The sequence below is a fragment of the Malus sylvestris genome, chromosome 7 (genome assembly GCF_916048215.2).
Source record: "Malus sylvestris chromosome 7, drMalSylv7.2, whole genome shotgun sequence".
NCBI lineage: Eukaryota > Viridiplantae > Streptophyta > Magnoliopsida > Rosales > Rosaceae > Malus > Malus sylvestris.
The window spans coordinates 32,642,671-32,658,983 of NC_062266.1; the positions used below are offsets into that span (position 1 = coordinate 32,642,671).

The 16,313-nt window shown below is 37.2% G+C and overlaps 2 protein-coding genes across 4 annotated transcripts; one reads left to right on the top strand and one right to left on the bottom strand.

The window, feature by feature from the left end:
- The first annotated feature begins 454 nt into the window (after positions 1-454).
- On the top strand, positions 455-4,756 carry LOC126628995 (E3 ubiquitin-protein ligase XBAT33-like). 2 transcript variants are annotated; one of them, XM_050298884.1, is made up of 10 exons: positions 455-874; positions 1,008-1,067; positions 1,411-1,482; positions 1,672-1,856; positions 2,212-2,372; positions 2,465-2,523; positions 2,612-2,658; positions 2,732-2,875; positions 3,068-3,159; positions 3,907-4,756. In XM_050298884.1, the coding sequence occupies exons 1-10, from the start codon at positions 698-700 to the stop codon at positions 4,446-4,448; spliced, it is 1,539 nt and encodes a 512-aa protein (XP_050154841.1). In that variant the 5' UTR covers positions 455-697; the 3' UTR covers positions 4,449-4,756. The 2 variants fall into 2 exon arrangements, with proteins under 2 accessions (XP_050154841.1, XP_050154842.1); XM_050298885.1 differs by having other exon boundaries at positions 860-874; positions 1,415-1,482.
- A 717-nt stretch (positions 4,757-5,473) lies between these two features.
- On the bottom strand, positions 5,474-10,367 carry LOC126629007 (CEN-like protein 1). Of its 2 annotated transcripts, XM_050298901.1 has the most exons (6): positions 9,928-10,367; positions 9,769-9,802; positions 6,531-6,723; positions 6,351-6,412; positions 6,198-6,238; positions 5,474-6,069 (listed from the first exon to the last, which is right to left on the bottom strand). In XM_050298901.1, exons 3-6 carry the CDS (start codon positions 6,720-6,722, stop codon positions 5,849-5,851), a joined length of 516 nt encoding a protein of 171 aa, XP_050154858.1. In that variant the 5' UTR covers position 6,723; positions 9,769-9,802; positions 9,928-10,367; the 3' UTR covers positions 5,474-5,848. The 2 variants fall into 2 exon arrangements, with proteins under 2 accessions (XP_050154858.1, XP_050154857.1); XM_050298900.1 differs by lacking the exons at positions 9,769-9,802; positions 9,928-10,367 and having other exon boundaries at positions 6,531-6,818.
- Between the last annotated feature and the right edge of the window lie 5,946 nt (positions 10,368-16,313).

Here is a 16,313-nt window from a genome sequence, read left to right on the forward strand (position 1 = left end):
TTGGAACTGGAAAATCATTTGGAAAAGTGGACCCTAATTGAACAAAAAAAGAAAATAGCACGAATTTGTATTCAAACATTTTTAATCATTAGATTGACGAGTTCACTTTTATTAGTAATAATGTAATATATCATTGATAATGTTATTCACACATCTATTTTTACCTTCCACACATTTTTGTTAATTTGTTGTCATGGATCTTCTTCAACTCACTTGATCTGAGGGCCAAAAATTGAAATTAGTGTGTGAGAAATAAAAAAAGATATGTAGATACTTATGAAACACAATCTCCACTCTACCAGAGGAAATTGTTGATTTAAATCTCATAAACGACAGCGATTGTTGACTACTAAATTGAAAATAAAAATATTAAAAGTAAAATCACATTATTATATTTTTCAGGAGGGCCCAAGGCCTTCCCTTCTCCATTGATTGTCTGTCAAAAACCAGCACGCTCCTGCCCAAAAAGTCAAACCCCCATATCCAAAAATCCTCCATTTTCGCATCCCATCTGTCATTCTTCGACCTCACTCCCTTTTTCTATCATATTTAGGCTGTAAGCCTTCCACGACGGTGGACCTAAATTATCCTTTTCTTTTTCAATTTATTTTCCAAATTCCACAAGCTTTCGTATTTATAGGTAGAGACAAAGAAAGCGGGACGGGGGTAGAGAGAGAGAGAGAGAAGGGGGAAGGAAATGGGTAATTCATTCGGTTGCTCCGCCTCCGGCGAACGGCTGGTTTCGGCGGCGAGAGACGGGGATGTAATCGAGGCCAAAATGCTCTTGGATTGCAATCCCTGCCTCTCCAAATACTCCACCTTCGGCGGCCTTAACTCCCCTCTCCATTTCGCCGCCGCTAAGGGCCACAACGAGGTGCTTTGTCCGTCTTCTCTTCCCCTTTTCTTTTCTGGGTTGGTTTTTGTTTTCAATTTTTTAGCTGGGGATTGTTCTTTTTGATCGGATTTTCGATTTTTGTTGTGGGTTTTCTTTTCTGGGTTTGATTCAGATTGTTTCTTTGCTGCTGGAGAATGGAGCTGATGCCAATTCCAGGAATTACTGCGGGCAGGTACGAAAGTTGTTGCTTTTTCTCATCTAGATTATGATTGTTTGTCAGACAGTAATTTAATTTGTGTTTCTGAATCCCCATTAGAGTAAATTTTGGCATTTGGGTATTGATCTGGTTAGAAAGTTTAGTGATTGGTTTGCTTTGTCGCATAAATCGAACCCTCTTAACGAAAAAATTGAAGCTCACGAGGGGATTGAACTAATTTCATGCTTAAGGGCCACAGATCGGAAATAGTTAGGGAAATGCAGCTGGTATATTTTCCTTTATGTTCGACAAAATTGTTGTTCTGTCTTTGATACGAATGTTGATTTAAGTTATTTGATTTCTGTGTTTAACATTAAAGACAGCATTGATGCAAGCATGCCGATATGGACATTGGGAAGTTGTACAGACCCTCTTGCTCTTCAGATCCAATGTAAGTTTTGATTGTCTCATTGTTTTTTTATTGCTATTTAACTGGATTGTAATATATGAGTAATGAATCTTTCATAGTGAAGCTAGATATATCAGTTATGCTTTGAAACACTGTAGTCTTTTTTTCCACTTAGAAAAAAATATTGATTCGCAGCACAATATTTAATCATAGTATTTTTCTTTATACTAGGTCACAAGAGCAGACTATCTTACTGGTAGGACTGCTCTTCATTTTGCTGCTATAAATGGGCATGTAAGATGTATAAGACTTGTCGTGGCTGACTTTGTTCCAAGTGCTCCCTATGAATCTCTGACTGCTCAGACAGAGTGCGACAGAGGTGATAGTGCAAAGGTCGTGAACAAAAATGAGCAAAGGTATTTGTGTAGCTTCTGTTTTATTTGTCAAGGAGATTTTTATGAATGTAAATTCTCCCACGATTGGAGCAATAATGAAAAGAGTAGTGATGTGGGATTGCTTTCCATTTCTACAGATTCAAAGCGGCTAAGTCGCTAAATTCATTTTCTGCATGAAGTTTTCCATGCACTATGTAAATAGATGCAAGCTCTGTTTAGCCCATCTAAATTTTTGCTGGTGTTATATCGCCAAGATATTTATATTTGTTTAGGTTTTGAACAAACCGTTATCGGATAGGTTATGCTTTTAGATTGTACAGAAGCATTTGATCTACACATATCTCTCTTGCTATTTATTCATTCTATTCCAGTGCAGTGCTTTATCCAAACTTGTAAATAAGGTAGCAGATTGTGGTATTACTGCTCTCCATATGGCTGCATTGAATGGATATTTTGGTTGTGTACAACTCCTACTTGATCTTCAAGCAAATGTGTCTGCTGTGACGTTTCATTACGGGACTTCTATGGATTTGATAGGTTTGCTTTTTGTTTAGTAACTTGTACGTTAACCGAAGGAATGTTGCTTTCCCATCCTGCTTCAAACTGAAGTGGAAGTTTATTCTTTGTAGGTGCTGGAAGTTCTCCACTGCATTATGCTGCTTGTGGGGGTAACTTAAAGTGCTGTCAGGCAAGAACTTATTAGTTTTGACAGCTTGTAAATTAGTTTCTCTCTCTCTCTCTCTTGGATTTAAACTGATGGTGTCCGTATTTTTCAGATCCTCCTTGCAAGAGGTGCCAGCAAGATGACTTTAAACTGCAATGGGTATGGGTCTTTTGGTTTTCACAATTAATGTTCTGTTACTATTAAATGATTAATGTGAAGTATATTTTTTCAGGTGGCTTCCAGTTGATGTTGCCCGAATGTGGGGGCGCCACTGGCTTGAACCACTTCTAGCACCCAATTCTGACTCATCAATACCAGCGTTCCCCCTATCAAGTTACCTATCTTTGCCTCTCATGAGCATAATGAACATAGCAAGGTATCTCTTGAACCAAGTACATCTATGGATACTAACACTTACCAAGTTTCTGGATGTCTAGTGCCTGGTGTCGAGAGTTTCACCCAAAGGATGCCACATACTCATGGACACATTCAAATCCTTAGTTAGGAAAATTTTAATGAGTGTATCAGTGTCACCACATAGACTCAAGTTCTTTGGAATTTACTGCAGGGAATGTGGATTTAAGGCTGTGACAACATCAGCGGACGACACAGATACTTGTGCTGTCTGTCTGGAAAGACCATGTTTGGTGGCGGCAGAAGGTTTGTCCCGTAGTGGTTATTTTTCATGTCTTATGCTTTCCTGATACTTTACAAACTACCTTTTCCCATAGTATAGCTGAATGCTAACATTGTTAGCTAATCCTATAACTATTGTAGTTGCTTACTGATAATCCTTTCCCGAGGTCCTTAATAGTCTTGGGAGGACTTTAGATTTGATTCATTTAACTGGAGTAAAAGCCTTCTGCTGTTACCATGATAATAATTCTGATAGCGGATATCTGATTGCATGTTTAATTCATTGGTCCTATTTGTTTGTTTTAATATTGTCTTAGATGGGTGGGCACAATTTTACCAAGTTACCAACCGGATAAGAGGCAAAATGGTTTCTTGGCCTCTCATGCTCGCAGTCTTAAATTCAGAGAACCCAATATTTTCAACCAGTATGTGCATAAATACAAATGAGGCATTCCAGTAATATCTTGAAAACAAGAAATGCCAACTCGGGATAAAGTCATGTGTATATGCAGTATGTAGTTTGTGGTGATAGATTGCTTACTTAATGGGTGAGCTTGATATTTCATAAAACCCCTATGTCTTTTTTTTTTTTCTTTCTATTATTGATATGCCATCCTTTAAAATATTGTATATCTCTTGGATTAACATTGAAATCTTATGAGTTGTTCCATTTTCGCGCTCAACCGCGGTTATGTTAAGTGTCTACATTATAGAAATTCAGTTATCTTATGTACAAGATTATACTCATCCTTCGTTTACTTGTACCTTCAGGCTGTAAGCATGAGCTTTGTGTAAGATGCGCACTCTATCTTTGCTCAACAAGCAACATACCTTCGGAAACGGTGGGCCCACCTGGGTCCATTCCGTGCCCATTTTGTAGGCATGGAATCATCTCCTTTGCCAAATTGCCTGGCTCCCCGGCAAAGGAAAATAGACTACAGATGTCACTTGGCCTTTGTACCCCTTGTATACTTCACCCTCGTGACCCAGAGCGTCTATCTCCAGCTTGTGCACCAGAGATCCGAAAGAACCGTGTGGCTTCAGTTTCTTCAGATATGCTCTGTGCAGTCACCTGCAGTCCGTTTCCTTCCGTCACCATTCCTTTGTGCACCTGCAATGATGGTCCATGCCCACCATTTGAATCCCGGGAGGTAGAAACCGAAGATGAATTGCCCAGACATCCCCAAGCAACATCAACAGACCAGGATAAGATGGAAGGGCCGAGACTTGGAAAAACAACATGTTCAAGCATGTTTTGGAGCAGAAGAAGCTGCACCAGGGAGCATCAGTGCAATGCTGAAATAAATGCTTAATGAGTTTGATGGCGATGGCGTGCCTTCTCATGTGTCCCAGTCAAAAAGGAATTTTTGATTTTACATCAGCGTTGTGGGGCGCCGTATGTTTGATCCCTTCTGGCCGTGGAGTGTATGAAATTAAGCAAACCCGCATTTGCCTCCTGTTTTTGTTCGGCTGGCTGCATGGTGGATTTCGGTATTGGCATCACAGTGTAATGTTCTCTTATGGTATTTCCGGCGGCTGTAAAATTTGTATGTTTGGAATATACATTGATTGTAATTGAATGTGAACAAAGAAAAGAAAAGAAAAAATTCGTTTCACTACATTTCTTGAGAGATTGTGCACCAAACAACGACAGTGCCAGTGAAAATAGTGTGCTCTTCCTCTTTCGCATTATAGCGATGTTCTAATATAACTAATCTAAATATTGCAATTTTTCTCTTTTCCTTCCCCAATCTTTCCTCCCTTTTGCTTACATTTTTATGGCCCTATAGTTCACGGATGCCATTGCTATGAAGCTTTTTGTATCTCAGTGTTATCTAAGGGTTGTCTCAGTTTGATCTAAGCTTGTCCGGATAAGGCCCTTATACCTTTTTCATCTCTAACTATCGTTCCTCACCATAAATCCTCAACCATTTATCCCTGCTTCTCAGCTCATCAGGTGTCTCCTCCAAGGACCTCTGCCGGTGACACTTTGGTGGTTTGTAACTTTTAAAGAGCAAATCACACCATTTTGGTGTGATGATGGGAGTGTTCATAGCTCGGGTGGCTTGTCTACCCTCATTTTCTGTTTATTCATTTGATTTGTTAGTCCTTATTCTAAGCGGTAAAATCTTTGTGACAGTAGACGTAGCTGTTTTACTTTTTCAAATGTAGGTTTCTTTTTTACTTTTGTGTTGCTAAGTGCGTTTTTAATGTAATTTATCATGCATAATTGAGGTTTTGCTTTGTTGTTTTAGACACTCTCTTTGAGTTGTCCTTATCTTGTGTTTAACCAACTTGGTCATGTTCAAATTAGCATTCTCTTTCGCATGATGGGATAGTTTGAAGTAACGCTAGAAGAATTATATTCTCAGATAAGCATGCCACGTTGCAATAGCACGGCGACACGTAACTTAGCTATGATGCCTAGCTACATGAACCGAATCACCAAACACCAATCAACAATCAACAGAAGACAAAAAAAATGACCGACGGGACCTACCACTGTCCCAAATACCTGGTACAACTAAATAAACAGTTGCCAACGTACGTACATAATAACAAACCCTAGTACGTACGATCATATGCATAGTTGCATATTCTCTCTCTCTCTCTCTCTCCACGCTTTAGGGAAGACCAGCACAGCAGGAGATACAAAACTTCAATCTTTTTATGATATTTTTAATTTTATTGATGTTAATCCAGTACTAAGTTATCAACATCTTCTTCTAGCAGCAGTTGCCCGTTGTGCATTGAAGTAGACGGCAGCCACAGGCAGCCCGAGACCATTCTCCTGCGAGAATATTCTGGTATTGAAATTGTCTCTGGAAGCTGGAGCTCTCACTGTTTGTCTTCCTCTCTGCTTGAATAGCAGGAATACGTACCTGTGAATGCCTACGACCGGCCGTGGAATTTCATACTCGACAATCTCTTTTCCTGTTAATTATATAAAACCCAAAATCTCATATTTAGCTAAGAACAAATCTTCGTTTAGCCCTAATCTTGTGTGTGTGTGTGTGTGTGTATATCACTGTATTGTCTGCAATGACTAGTTAATTACTTACCAAATGAGACATCAGTGGTGCCAGGAATGTCTGTGACCATCCTGAAATATATATATAGTTTAGTGAAAGTTAAATTATTGCAACAAATAATTAAGTTACAATCTCTGAAACTGTAGTATGCGAGTTTGTGTGACAAGTAAAATATATACAAACCAGTGGAGATGTTCTCTCAGGTATGGTTCGCTGGGGCTTGGAAAATCTGGGTCTGTCATTATCTTCATCAGAAGCAATCATCCGAAAACAAAAGTTAGTTATATAACAGTAGTACTATCAATATATATTATCTTCATGTAGCAAATAAGTAATCACAAAGTATTGGTGAAATTAACTTACTAAGGTATAAGCAGTCCTCATATCTTCACCTCCGATCTCGACGCGAGGTTTAGCAGCAATGACAGAAGGCATGAGCTCATGTCCATTAGCAACTTGTCTGTTTGGGTTGTAAACTACATTCAGGTTCACAGTTGGGGTGAAGATGTCCACAACCTCTCCTATCACTCTTCCAAGAGTTAGTGGCTCCATCATCCTTGACATACAAAAGAATTGGAGTGAGTGAGTGTTGAAGAAATGTTATATATCTTTGTGCTAGAAAGTTGATCATGCAGTATACTGGAAGTGAGACTATGTTGGCTTTTATAGGCACAAAAAAGGCCCAGAAAGCATAAATTAATAATATTACTCAATTAATTACCATTCAGGGAATAAGAAGTTTGTAGATAAGTTGACTAAAAGCATTTACCCGGTGTTCCAAATTCAACTTTCCCTCCTTCCATATCGTTGTCTTAAAATTACATTTGGGGAAGGGGTGTGATATCCACACCCTATTTTACTTCTCACACACCTTTTTAATTTTCGGTAGTCGAATCAGATGAATTAAAAAAGATCAACGGACATAAATTATCAAGGATGTGTGAGAAGTAAAATAGGATGTGTGGATAACACACAGAGAAAGGACATTTGAAATAAGATTTCAAATTCGAGTTATCTTTTGGATGTGGTGAGAAGCCACTAGAAGGATGAGTCCTTACTTTGTTGAGTTTGAGAAAAGAGATCCCTCTGAAAAGTATAAACATAAATTGGTATCTCTCTGTAGAATCTAATGTCATTGCCTTATTGGGTAAATGAGAATGAGGAATATAACTTTTTCTACTTAAAAAAACAATATCTTGGGAAATCTTGGGAAAATGGGAATTCATCTTTTAGAGGTGCTTAATAATTCTCCACGTGCACACATGCTTTCTTTCCAACATTAGAAAGGAAATAATTCTCTTATCAACAGGTCTGGAAAAAGTGTTATAATTTATCTTGATGGAGAGCCACAATGTTATTTCCGAGACACCGGAGGAAATACACCATAATTATACTTATCATGCATACTTCTACTGTACTCGATCACTTAAACAAACTTCAAGAGCTAGTTAAAATAACTTTATTTTAAGATGAGTGATTTTCACATTCTTTTTTTTTTTTTTACTTTAGACACTCATCCTCTTAATTTTGTATGTTGATCGTATATTCATTTATTCAATTCAATATGTAATTCGGTCGTACCCAGTGCACAAGGTTCCCGCTTTACGCAGGGTCTGGGAGAGGTGAATGTCGGCTAGCCTTACCCCCATTTATGGAGAGGCTGCTCCCAAATTTATTCAATTCAATAACTAAAAAAAAAAAAATTGCATGAAATGAATAAAAAGATGTTGAAATCACTTCCTTATTTGTAACAGTAACATGCAGCTGCAGATAGGAAAAAAAAATACTTCTCTACAAAACTTTGATTTATATACAAATTCAAAGTTTTAAGCAAGGAGATTAGATGAATTTTACCCTAGAAATTAAACATTTGACATCCACCAATAAATCTCTTGAGATATTGCGTCACGCATAGGGCTTCAAAGGTGGGAAGGTATAGATCTAGAGAAACACGATTGTCAAATTCCCACAATGCATGATATCAATTTCTTTAGTAAAAACCTATACAGAACATTGAACCCTAGAGTTTGACATGACATCACTTCCTGTTATTCATGTATTCTGGCTGTAAATACTGGGAAATTATATCTTAATCGTGTTGATTTAGGAACAAGGTTGACTGGCACGGAAAATAATTGGCATATATATTCTCAGGATAAAAATGTGTATCTATAACTATTTATATATAAAGTCGGAAGGCAAAAATGATGGATCATTCTCAATTCTAAAATATTATTCTCTAATTACGATTTTAAAATTGTTAGGACCTAATATTATACCATTGGTCTCATGCAATTGAGGCCGTTGAATGAACAAAAATTCTAACTGTTGGATGGAAGAACTGTTAAGATTTTTTTTGTGAGTGTGGATATTATTATGATTACTCCGGATGTTATCTTGAGCCAATGTCAAGACGGTGTTATCAACAAATGGGATGATAGCTTTATTCATGTGTTTATCCATGTGTGGTCTATTATTAGGGATGCAATTCCAACAAATTTCCATGTGGTCTTGGTAGTCAGAATGCAGTGTCATGGATCGTTAGGCTTCTCAAAGGATAATGATCACCACCAAAGAATGGTCAAGTTATCACCACCAAATCCATATAATTATTTGTGAGATAAATTCTTGATCTAAATAATGATTATATAAAGATGGGACGATGACTAGCATGTGTGGCGGTTTGGTAATGATCGAGAAGTGATAATGATTTAACACTTTGCACAAGCTTGAGCAGTGAAAGAGTTCTAATAGTATGATGGAATTCGAATTGGTACTGGAACTTATCAAGCAATGCATGTCCCTATAAATATAAGTGGTTTTGCAACGTAGGGATGACCTTCAACTCAACGTATAAATAAACGCTTTATAGAAACCTCCTTATGCTCTAGGAAAATACCCCTCTGTTAACAAACTCAACACATATGGAATCACTCATCATTGGAGCCATGAAATCACTCGGTCTAGGAGTACCTTTAGTTTGGTTAAACTACACCACTTCTAGTTTGGTTGGTTATCTATTTCAAGTCTCAGCTAGTGAAGGGTCTTCGATTCTTTTGCCTAAAGAAGACACTTCCCAGCAAAGTGAGGTGTTCTACAACGGGTTACTCATAGGTGCCTTTCAGAGTTCGGCATTCAAACAATCAAGCCACTTTCACTATAAGTACACTCATCTCTAGTCTCTTTATCAACAAGCCTGGAGAGTGTTATATACACACATTACTTAAATATTACACGTCTGGCGTTTTTAGATGCAAATATACTTGATTAAGTTTAAATAATCTAATTTATCAACCAATTCCTTTTCAATTGATAAAATAGCTAACTCATTCAATCTTTCTTGTGACATACTTGATCAAAGGTAAGATTTGTTCAACTTTAATTTTGAAAAACTTCTTTCTGCATAAGCACCTGTAAGTGGTAAGGTTACCAAAAGTCTCTAAGCAACCCATGCATTTGCAAAACAACCATCCATTTGTCTCAAATAATTCAACACTTCCATTGAATGATTTATTTGTCTCAGATAGTTCAACACATCCAAATATGAAAGAGTACACAAAAAACTAAACTCAAATAAGCCAACAGTACTTCATTAGCATACCTTTATATAGAGTTCTCGTTGATATATACATACCCTCAAATTTATAATGTTCCTTACATTAGCAAACAACAAATTGACAAAGAAACAAACTAAAACTCAAATTCCACCCATATATAAACAAAGCAGAGGCAAACAATCAAGATAAAGAATCAAACAAACCTATTTTGTTGCAAGGATGGAAATTCTGAAACACTGAATTACCCAAGAAGAGCCCCAAATTCGGGTTGTCAGGTTTGTGAAGACGAATCGAAGAGTAGTGGTTTGTTTGTTTGTTTTTTTGCGAAAATAAAGAGAGAAAGCGATTGGGCTTATATCAAGAAACACCTAATTGTTATATGTTAACTCTTTTCAATCTATAACGTAGTTAATCCTTCGGTAAACACATAATTGTTATTGGATGTTGGAAAGACCAAAAAAAAAAAAAACACGTTTCCTAATGTATTTGGCCTTCCTAATTATATTTGGATATGCTGGTTTTGGGTTCAAGTTGGACCTTTTATTTTGTATGCATAAATTTGAAAAAGAAAAATCAAAGTAAAGCAACACCACCTAGTTTCAAACTGCAAACACACTCTATTTCAACCATGCCAACAACTCATTCGCTAAATTTGGCTTACTTATTAATTTATATTATATCCACAAAATATATAGAAAAACTACCCTCAGGGCCGATCCTGTTTGATGGAGAGCTGGCATAACGTTAACCAATTAATCTCTTGAGATGTTGCGTCACGCATAGAGCTTCAAAGGTGGAAGGGTATCGATCTAGAGAAACACGATTGTCAAACTCCAACTATGCATGGATTTTGACATGACATCACTTCCTATTATTCATGCATTCTGGCTGCAAATGTTGGGAAATTTATCTAAATCGGGTTGATTTAGGAATAAGGTGGTCTGGCATGGGAAATAATTGGTTTATATATTCTCAGGATAAAAATGTATATCTATATCTTTATAAAGTCTGAAGGAAAAAATGATGAATCATTCTCAATTTTAAAAATATCTTTTTTTTTTAGTTAGGATTTTAAAATAGAACAATATAATTTGAAAAACAATCCAGACCAACAGAAAAAATTACCCACGCAGTGGACAGTTTTTTTCTTTTAGTTCATTAATTTTTTAAATAAATTATTTTTAAACAAAAATAAAAAGAATAAAAATTACAAGTAAAGAATAACATGTAAAAGAGTAAATTGTCAAACATGTGTGGCAAGAAGTTAGTAATGTTATAAGCGGGAACAAGATTATTCTGCTTATTTTACTTTCATTTATTATGAATAAAATTGGGGGAGTAGGTACGGACGGAGGATTTCTGAGTGTAATGGTCTTTACCCATTCAGGGAAAAGTAGACACGCAACTATTACCAAATAGCTAATCTTGTCTAATTTTTATTCATTTGATTAAAAAGAAAGTTTTTCACTTGACAAAAAATGTTTATTCCACACATATAACACAAGTTAAGATATTATAAATTCATAATTCTACAGCACCATCTTCTTTTTTTTTCGATAAACAGTTTTCTTAATTTTAAATAACAAATGAAATCATTCAACCAAAAAAGTCTGAATGGAAAGGAACTAGAGAAAAGAGCCTATGAATTGAGAATCTCTGGCAACCAACGGTATGGCCTGTATGGAAGGCAGATTGTCTGCCCTCTTGTTTGAGTGTCATTCTTATCCCTTCTTATTTGTGCTGTCACGGTTAAGCCATGTCAACATTTTATATTCTTATTGTTTTTTATCTTATTATCTTTATAAAAAAAAATTAATATAAAATGTTGATATGACTTAACAATGACTGCACAAAATAGAAAGAGATAGAAAGGGCAGCGCAAACAATCTGCCTCCGGCCCGTACGGGGTGTTCAACAATGTAGCTGCTGCACTCTCGTCTCGCGAATGCCTTCACTTTCGGTTGTGCATATGTTCACCAGATATGAGGGAACCGGGCCCCTTTCCAAATACTATACCTCTGGCTGCTGCTGTCAGGTCCTCTCACCAATTCAACACGTGTTGATATACTATTCATTGGACATGTTAAGCGTTTATCGGAAGATGACGACTAAAACTTAGTTGCATGTAGTGTTCGGAATTAAGATCTTTTACTTTCAAGTGAAGATGAATATCACAAAACCGTAGTACTAAATTAATTGTCTAAATCAGTTTTTACTATTCTCTAAAGTTTCGTTTTAAATTTTCAGATTTATCAATAAATTTACATCGAAAGAAACCGGTATCAACATCGATATTGAGTATCCAAGAATATTTCTACCAAGATATTTTTATCGATGTCGATGTTTTAACTTATGCAAGATGTGTCCTCCTTTGAGCACAAATATTTAAATGTGAAAGGTCTCAAAAGACAAAACCAAAGGAATTTGAGAGGATGCAAATTAATCACTTGCCGGATGGACAACGAATCATTGAATGAGGAATTAACCACTCCAAACTTGCCACCTCTTTCGATTAGAAACCCTGAAAAGCCTTTTCATTTTATTCCTGTAATTGACTGCTGTCTTCCTCACTCAGTCTTCTCCGATCATCACTTTCAATTACGGGCAAATCTGTGAGACTTCTTTTCCTCCACATTCGACACGTTTCTTATCTTTTTGGGCAGCTTTACTTTTCTAGTCAACTACGTTCACGTGTCTGTTTCTTGGACGTTGAATCAATGTGTGCTTTCTGTAGAACAAACGAAAGAATAGAATCCCATTGGCCTTGTTTGAGGGTTTCCGGTTTTTCACCGTTGTTTTTATCTTGAGTTGTGTTTGAGGAATTGAATTCTCTATCCAAATGAAAAACATCAATGTCTCAAATACAACGAGATCATCAAAATCAGGATCGTTTTTGAGATTTTGTGGATTTTGTGCTTAAATTAGTAACCGTCCTTTTGTTCTTGTATCTTACTATATAATCTTACCAAAATGTAGTAAAACAATAAAAAAAAAATCTTATGTGATCAATAAACAAAATTAATAGTAAACATTTAAAAGAAGCCAAGAAACAAAACAAAATGATGAATAATGTAGTCATACACTAAATCCAAAGGCAGATCTTTAGCAATAAATGATATTAAAATTTTGAAATAGAAAATCCACATATTCTTTCCTTAATCTCTTTATCTCCCACTCCATTCTCTCGGTCCAAACAAGAAACAAAGTAATCAAATCGCAAAGTTAATTAATCTAACCATACATCAGGTAAAAGTTGGGGGCCTTTTGCAATTGCACAAGTTGCTCTCCCTCAAAGCCGGCACCGATCAAAACACACCGGTATACTCCTCATACATTTTTCCTTATTTCGAACTTACCCGACTAAGTAGGTAGGTGGAAAAATACAGCAATTGTTACTTTATGCGACTCGTTGCTACAATATTTTCCGTAGTAAGAAATTGCAACTGGAATTAAAGATCAAGAGGCAAATTGAATCCCTATAAAGTCCAATTTGAACAAGTTGAGCCGAATTGGTCCATTGACAAAGGATTTCGGCGAGGTTCAATGGTTAGCCAACTTGGATGTGCATGACCAATTGAGTGTTCCTAATCTTTGGCCCATGAAAGCAGAGCAAAACCCAAATATAAATAGTGAAATCTTGTCTCATTAATAATACGAATTTAAGCATGTACCTACTATCGCTAGTTAGTATTACTTTTGGTAGTATTTCTTTTCACTTGGAAATAAGAGGTCTTAGGTTTGAATCTCTTGGATGGTAAATTCGATACTAAATTAGGTTGTCCATTATGTGGCTTAGTAAAACTTCCCCTACTTTTAGTGTAAAAATATTGATGGACTAAAAAAATTAAAAAAAAAATCATGTACCTACCATCTAATAACATGTCATAAAAAACACACGGTGAGAAATCAAAGCCTACCATCAATCCATCATCCAGAACCACTCGAGGGAATCAATAAATCTACGGTTGTCTCACAGTCACAGTCACAGATGTTGCGTCACCCATAGAGCTTCAAAGGTGGGAGGATATCGATCTAGAGAAACATGATTGTCAAACTCCAACAATGCATGGATTTTGACATGACATTACTTCCCGTTATTCATGCGTTATGGCTGTAAATATTGGGAAATTTATTTTAATCGGGTTGATTTAGGAATAAGGTAGACTGGCATGGAAAATAATTGGTTTATATATTCTCAGGTTAAAAATGTATATCTAAAATAAAACAATATAATTTGAAAATAATACAGACTAACAGAATAAAATTACCCACGAGTGGACATTTTTTTTTCTTTCTTGTAGTTCATTAATTTTTTAAATAAAAATATTTTAAACAAAAATAAAAAGAATAAAATTACAAGTGAAGAATAAAATGTAAAAGAGTAAATAGCCATAAGTGGGAACAAGATTATTCCACACATTTTACTTTCATTTATTATGAATAAAATTGGTGGAGCCTAATCTTTTCTTCATTTGATAAATTCCACACATATAAGACAAGACCACCTTTTTTTTTCGATATACAGTTTTCTTACTTTTAAATAACAAATGAAATCCTTCAACCAAAACAGTCTGAATGGAAAGGAAATAGAAAAAAGAGCCTATGAATTGAGAATCTCTGGCAACCAACGGTATGGGATGTTCAACAATGCAGCTGCTGCATTCTCATCTCTCGAATACCTTCACTTTCGGTTGTGCATATGCTCACCAGATATGAGGGAACCAGGCCCCTTTCCAAATACTATACCTCTGGCTGCTGCTGTCAGGTCCTCTCACCACTTCAACACACGTCGATATACTATTCACTGGACATGTTAAGCGTTCGTTGGAAGATGACATCATTGAGACTAAAATTTAGTTGCATGTAGTGTTTGAAATGTTTATTGGAAGATGACATTGATAAACTTGGTATTCAAAACTGTTTTGTTATTACACTCTTACATACACGCATGCAATAAACAAATGCAATACAAGTGGTGTCCTTGCTGCCCACGATGCAGCAACCAGAACACAAATGCAGAAACCATGTGGTAGTCTAGCTGTCAAGGAATGTTGTATCCATGTGCAACATTCCTTTTGTCCAGGCTGTACAGCTAGTGGAATTCTTTTCTCTTTAACAGTTATGATCCTTTCGGTTGCAGATTGCAGCGGGAAGGTTTGGTGGTGCTGACGTGGACCGATCATTAGGGTTTGGAGATTTATCCGAACTAGGTTTATCACGCCCCCGCAAGCTGACGGGGCGTTGACGAACAGGAAGCTTGGAGATAAGATAATGGAAGCGGACAGAGGACAAACCCTTGGTTAAAAAATCGGCAATTTGGTCTGTGGTAGCTACATAACCAACTTCTATTTCCTTGCGAATGACCTTGTCCCGGATGTAGTGATAATCCACTTCAACATGGCGCATGCGAGCTTGATAAACGGGATTGGAAGCAACAGCAATGGCGCTGATATTGTCACACCAGAGACGAGGTGGCTGTAATGGAAGATATAAATCACGGAATAGATTGCGAAACCATGAGAGATGGGTAGAAGTATAGGCAAGTTGACGATACTCCGCCTCTGTGCTAGACCGTGACACTCCACGTTGCTTTTTCGAACTCCAGGAAATTAAATTATTGCCAAGAAATATGCAGTGACCGCCAGTGGAACGACGGTTATCAGGGTCGCCAGCGTAGTCAGCGTCAGCGAAGGCAGTTAGAGTGAGGGGACTGGGTTTGTAAAGTAAGCCGTGATCATGTGTGCCTTTCAAATACCGTAAGATGCGTTTGACTGCAGCCCAATGCGCAGTAGTTGGAGAGTGCATGAACTGACACACTTGGTTGATAGCGTAAGCAATATCAGGACGTGTAAATAGAAGGTATTGAAGGGCGCCCACAATACTGCGAAAAGAAGATCCATCTGAGAGAGGCTCACCATCATATAAACTCAAGCGTTTACCACTGGGAACTGGCGTTGAGATGGGCTTGGCGTCAGCCATGTCAGTTTTCTGTAGAAGCTCCAAAATATACTTGGATTGAGTGAGATAGAAGCAGAAGGCGTCCGGGAAACCTCCATCCCCAAGAAGTAGTGTAAGGGCCCAAGATCTTTCATTGCAAAATGAGTACCAAGCTGCGTGATAAACTGAGACAAGTGAGCATTGTTGTTCCTTGTGATTAAAATGTCATCCACATAGATGAGAAGATAAATGATTGTTGAGCCATCAAAATAGGTGAAGAGAGAGGAGTCAGCTTGGGAAGCAGTGAAGCCCAAGTCTTCTAGTTTCTGAGAAAAACATTGAAACCAAGCACGGGGTGCTTGTTTCAAACCGTATAGAGACCGTTGAAGTCGACACATATGAGAGGGAAACTGTGGATCAACGAACCCTGCAGGTTGGCGCATATAAATTCCTCATTCAACGTGCCATGAAGGAAGGCATTTTGAACATCAAGCTGGCTGATAGGCCACTGAAAGTGAAGAGCAATAGAGAGAATGAGCCGAATGGTGGCATGTGTGACCACCGGACTGAAGGTTTCGCATAAATCAATGCCCTCTTGCTGATGAAAGCCATTGGCAACTAGGCGAGCTTTAAAACGCTCGATGGAACCATC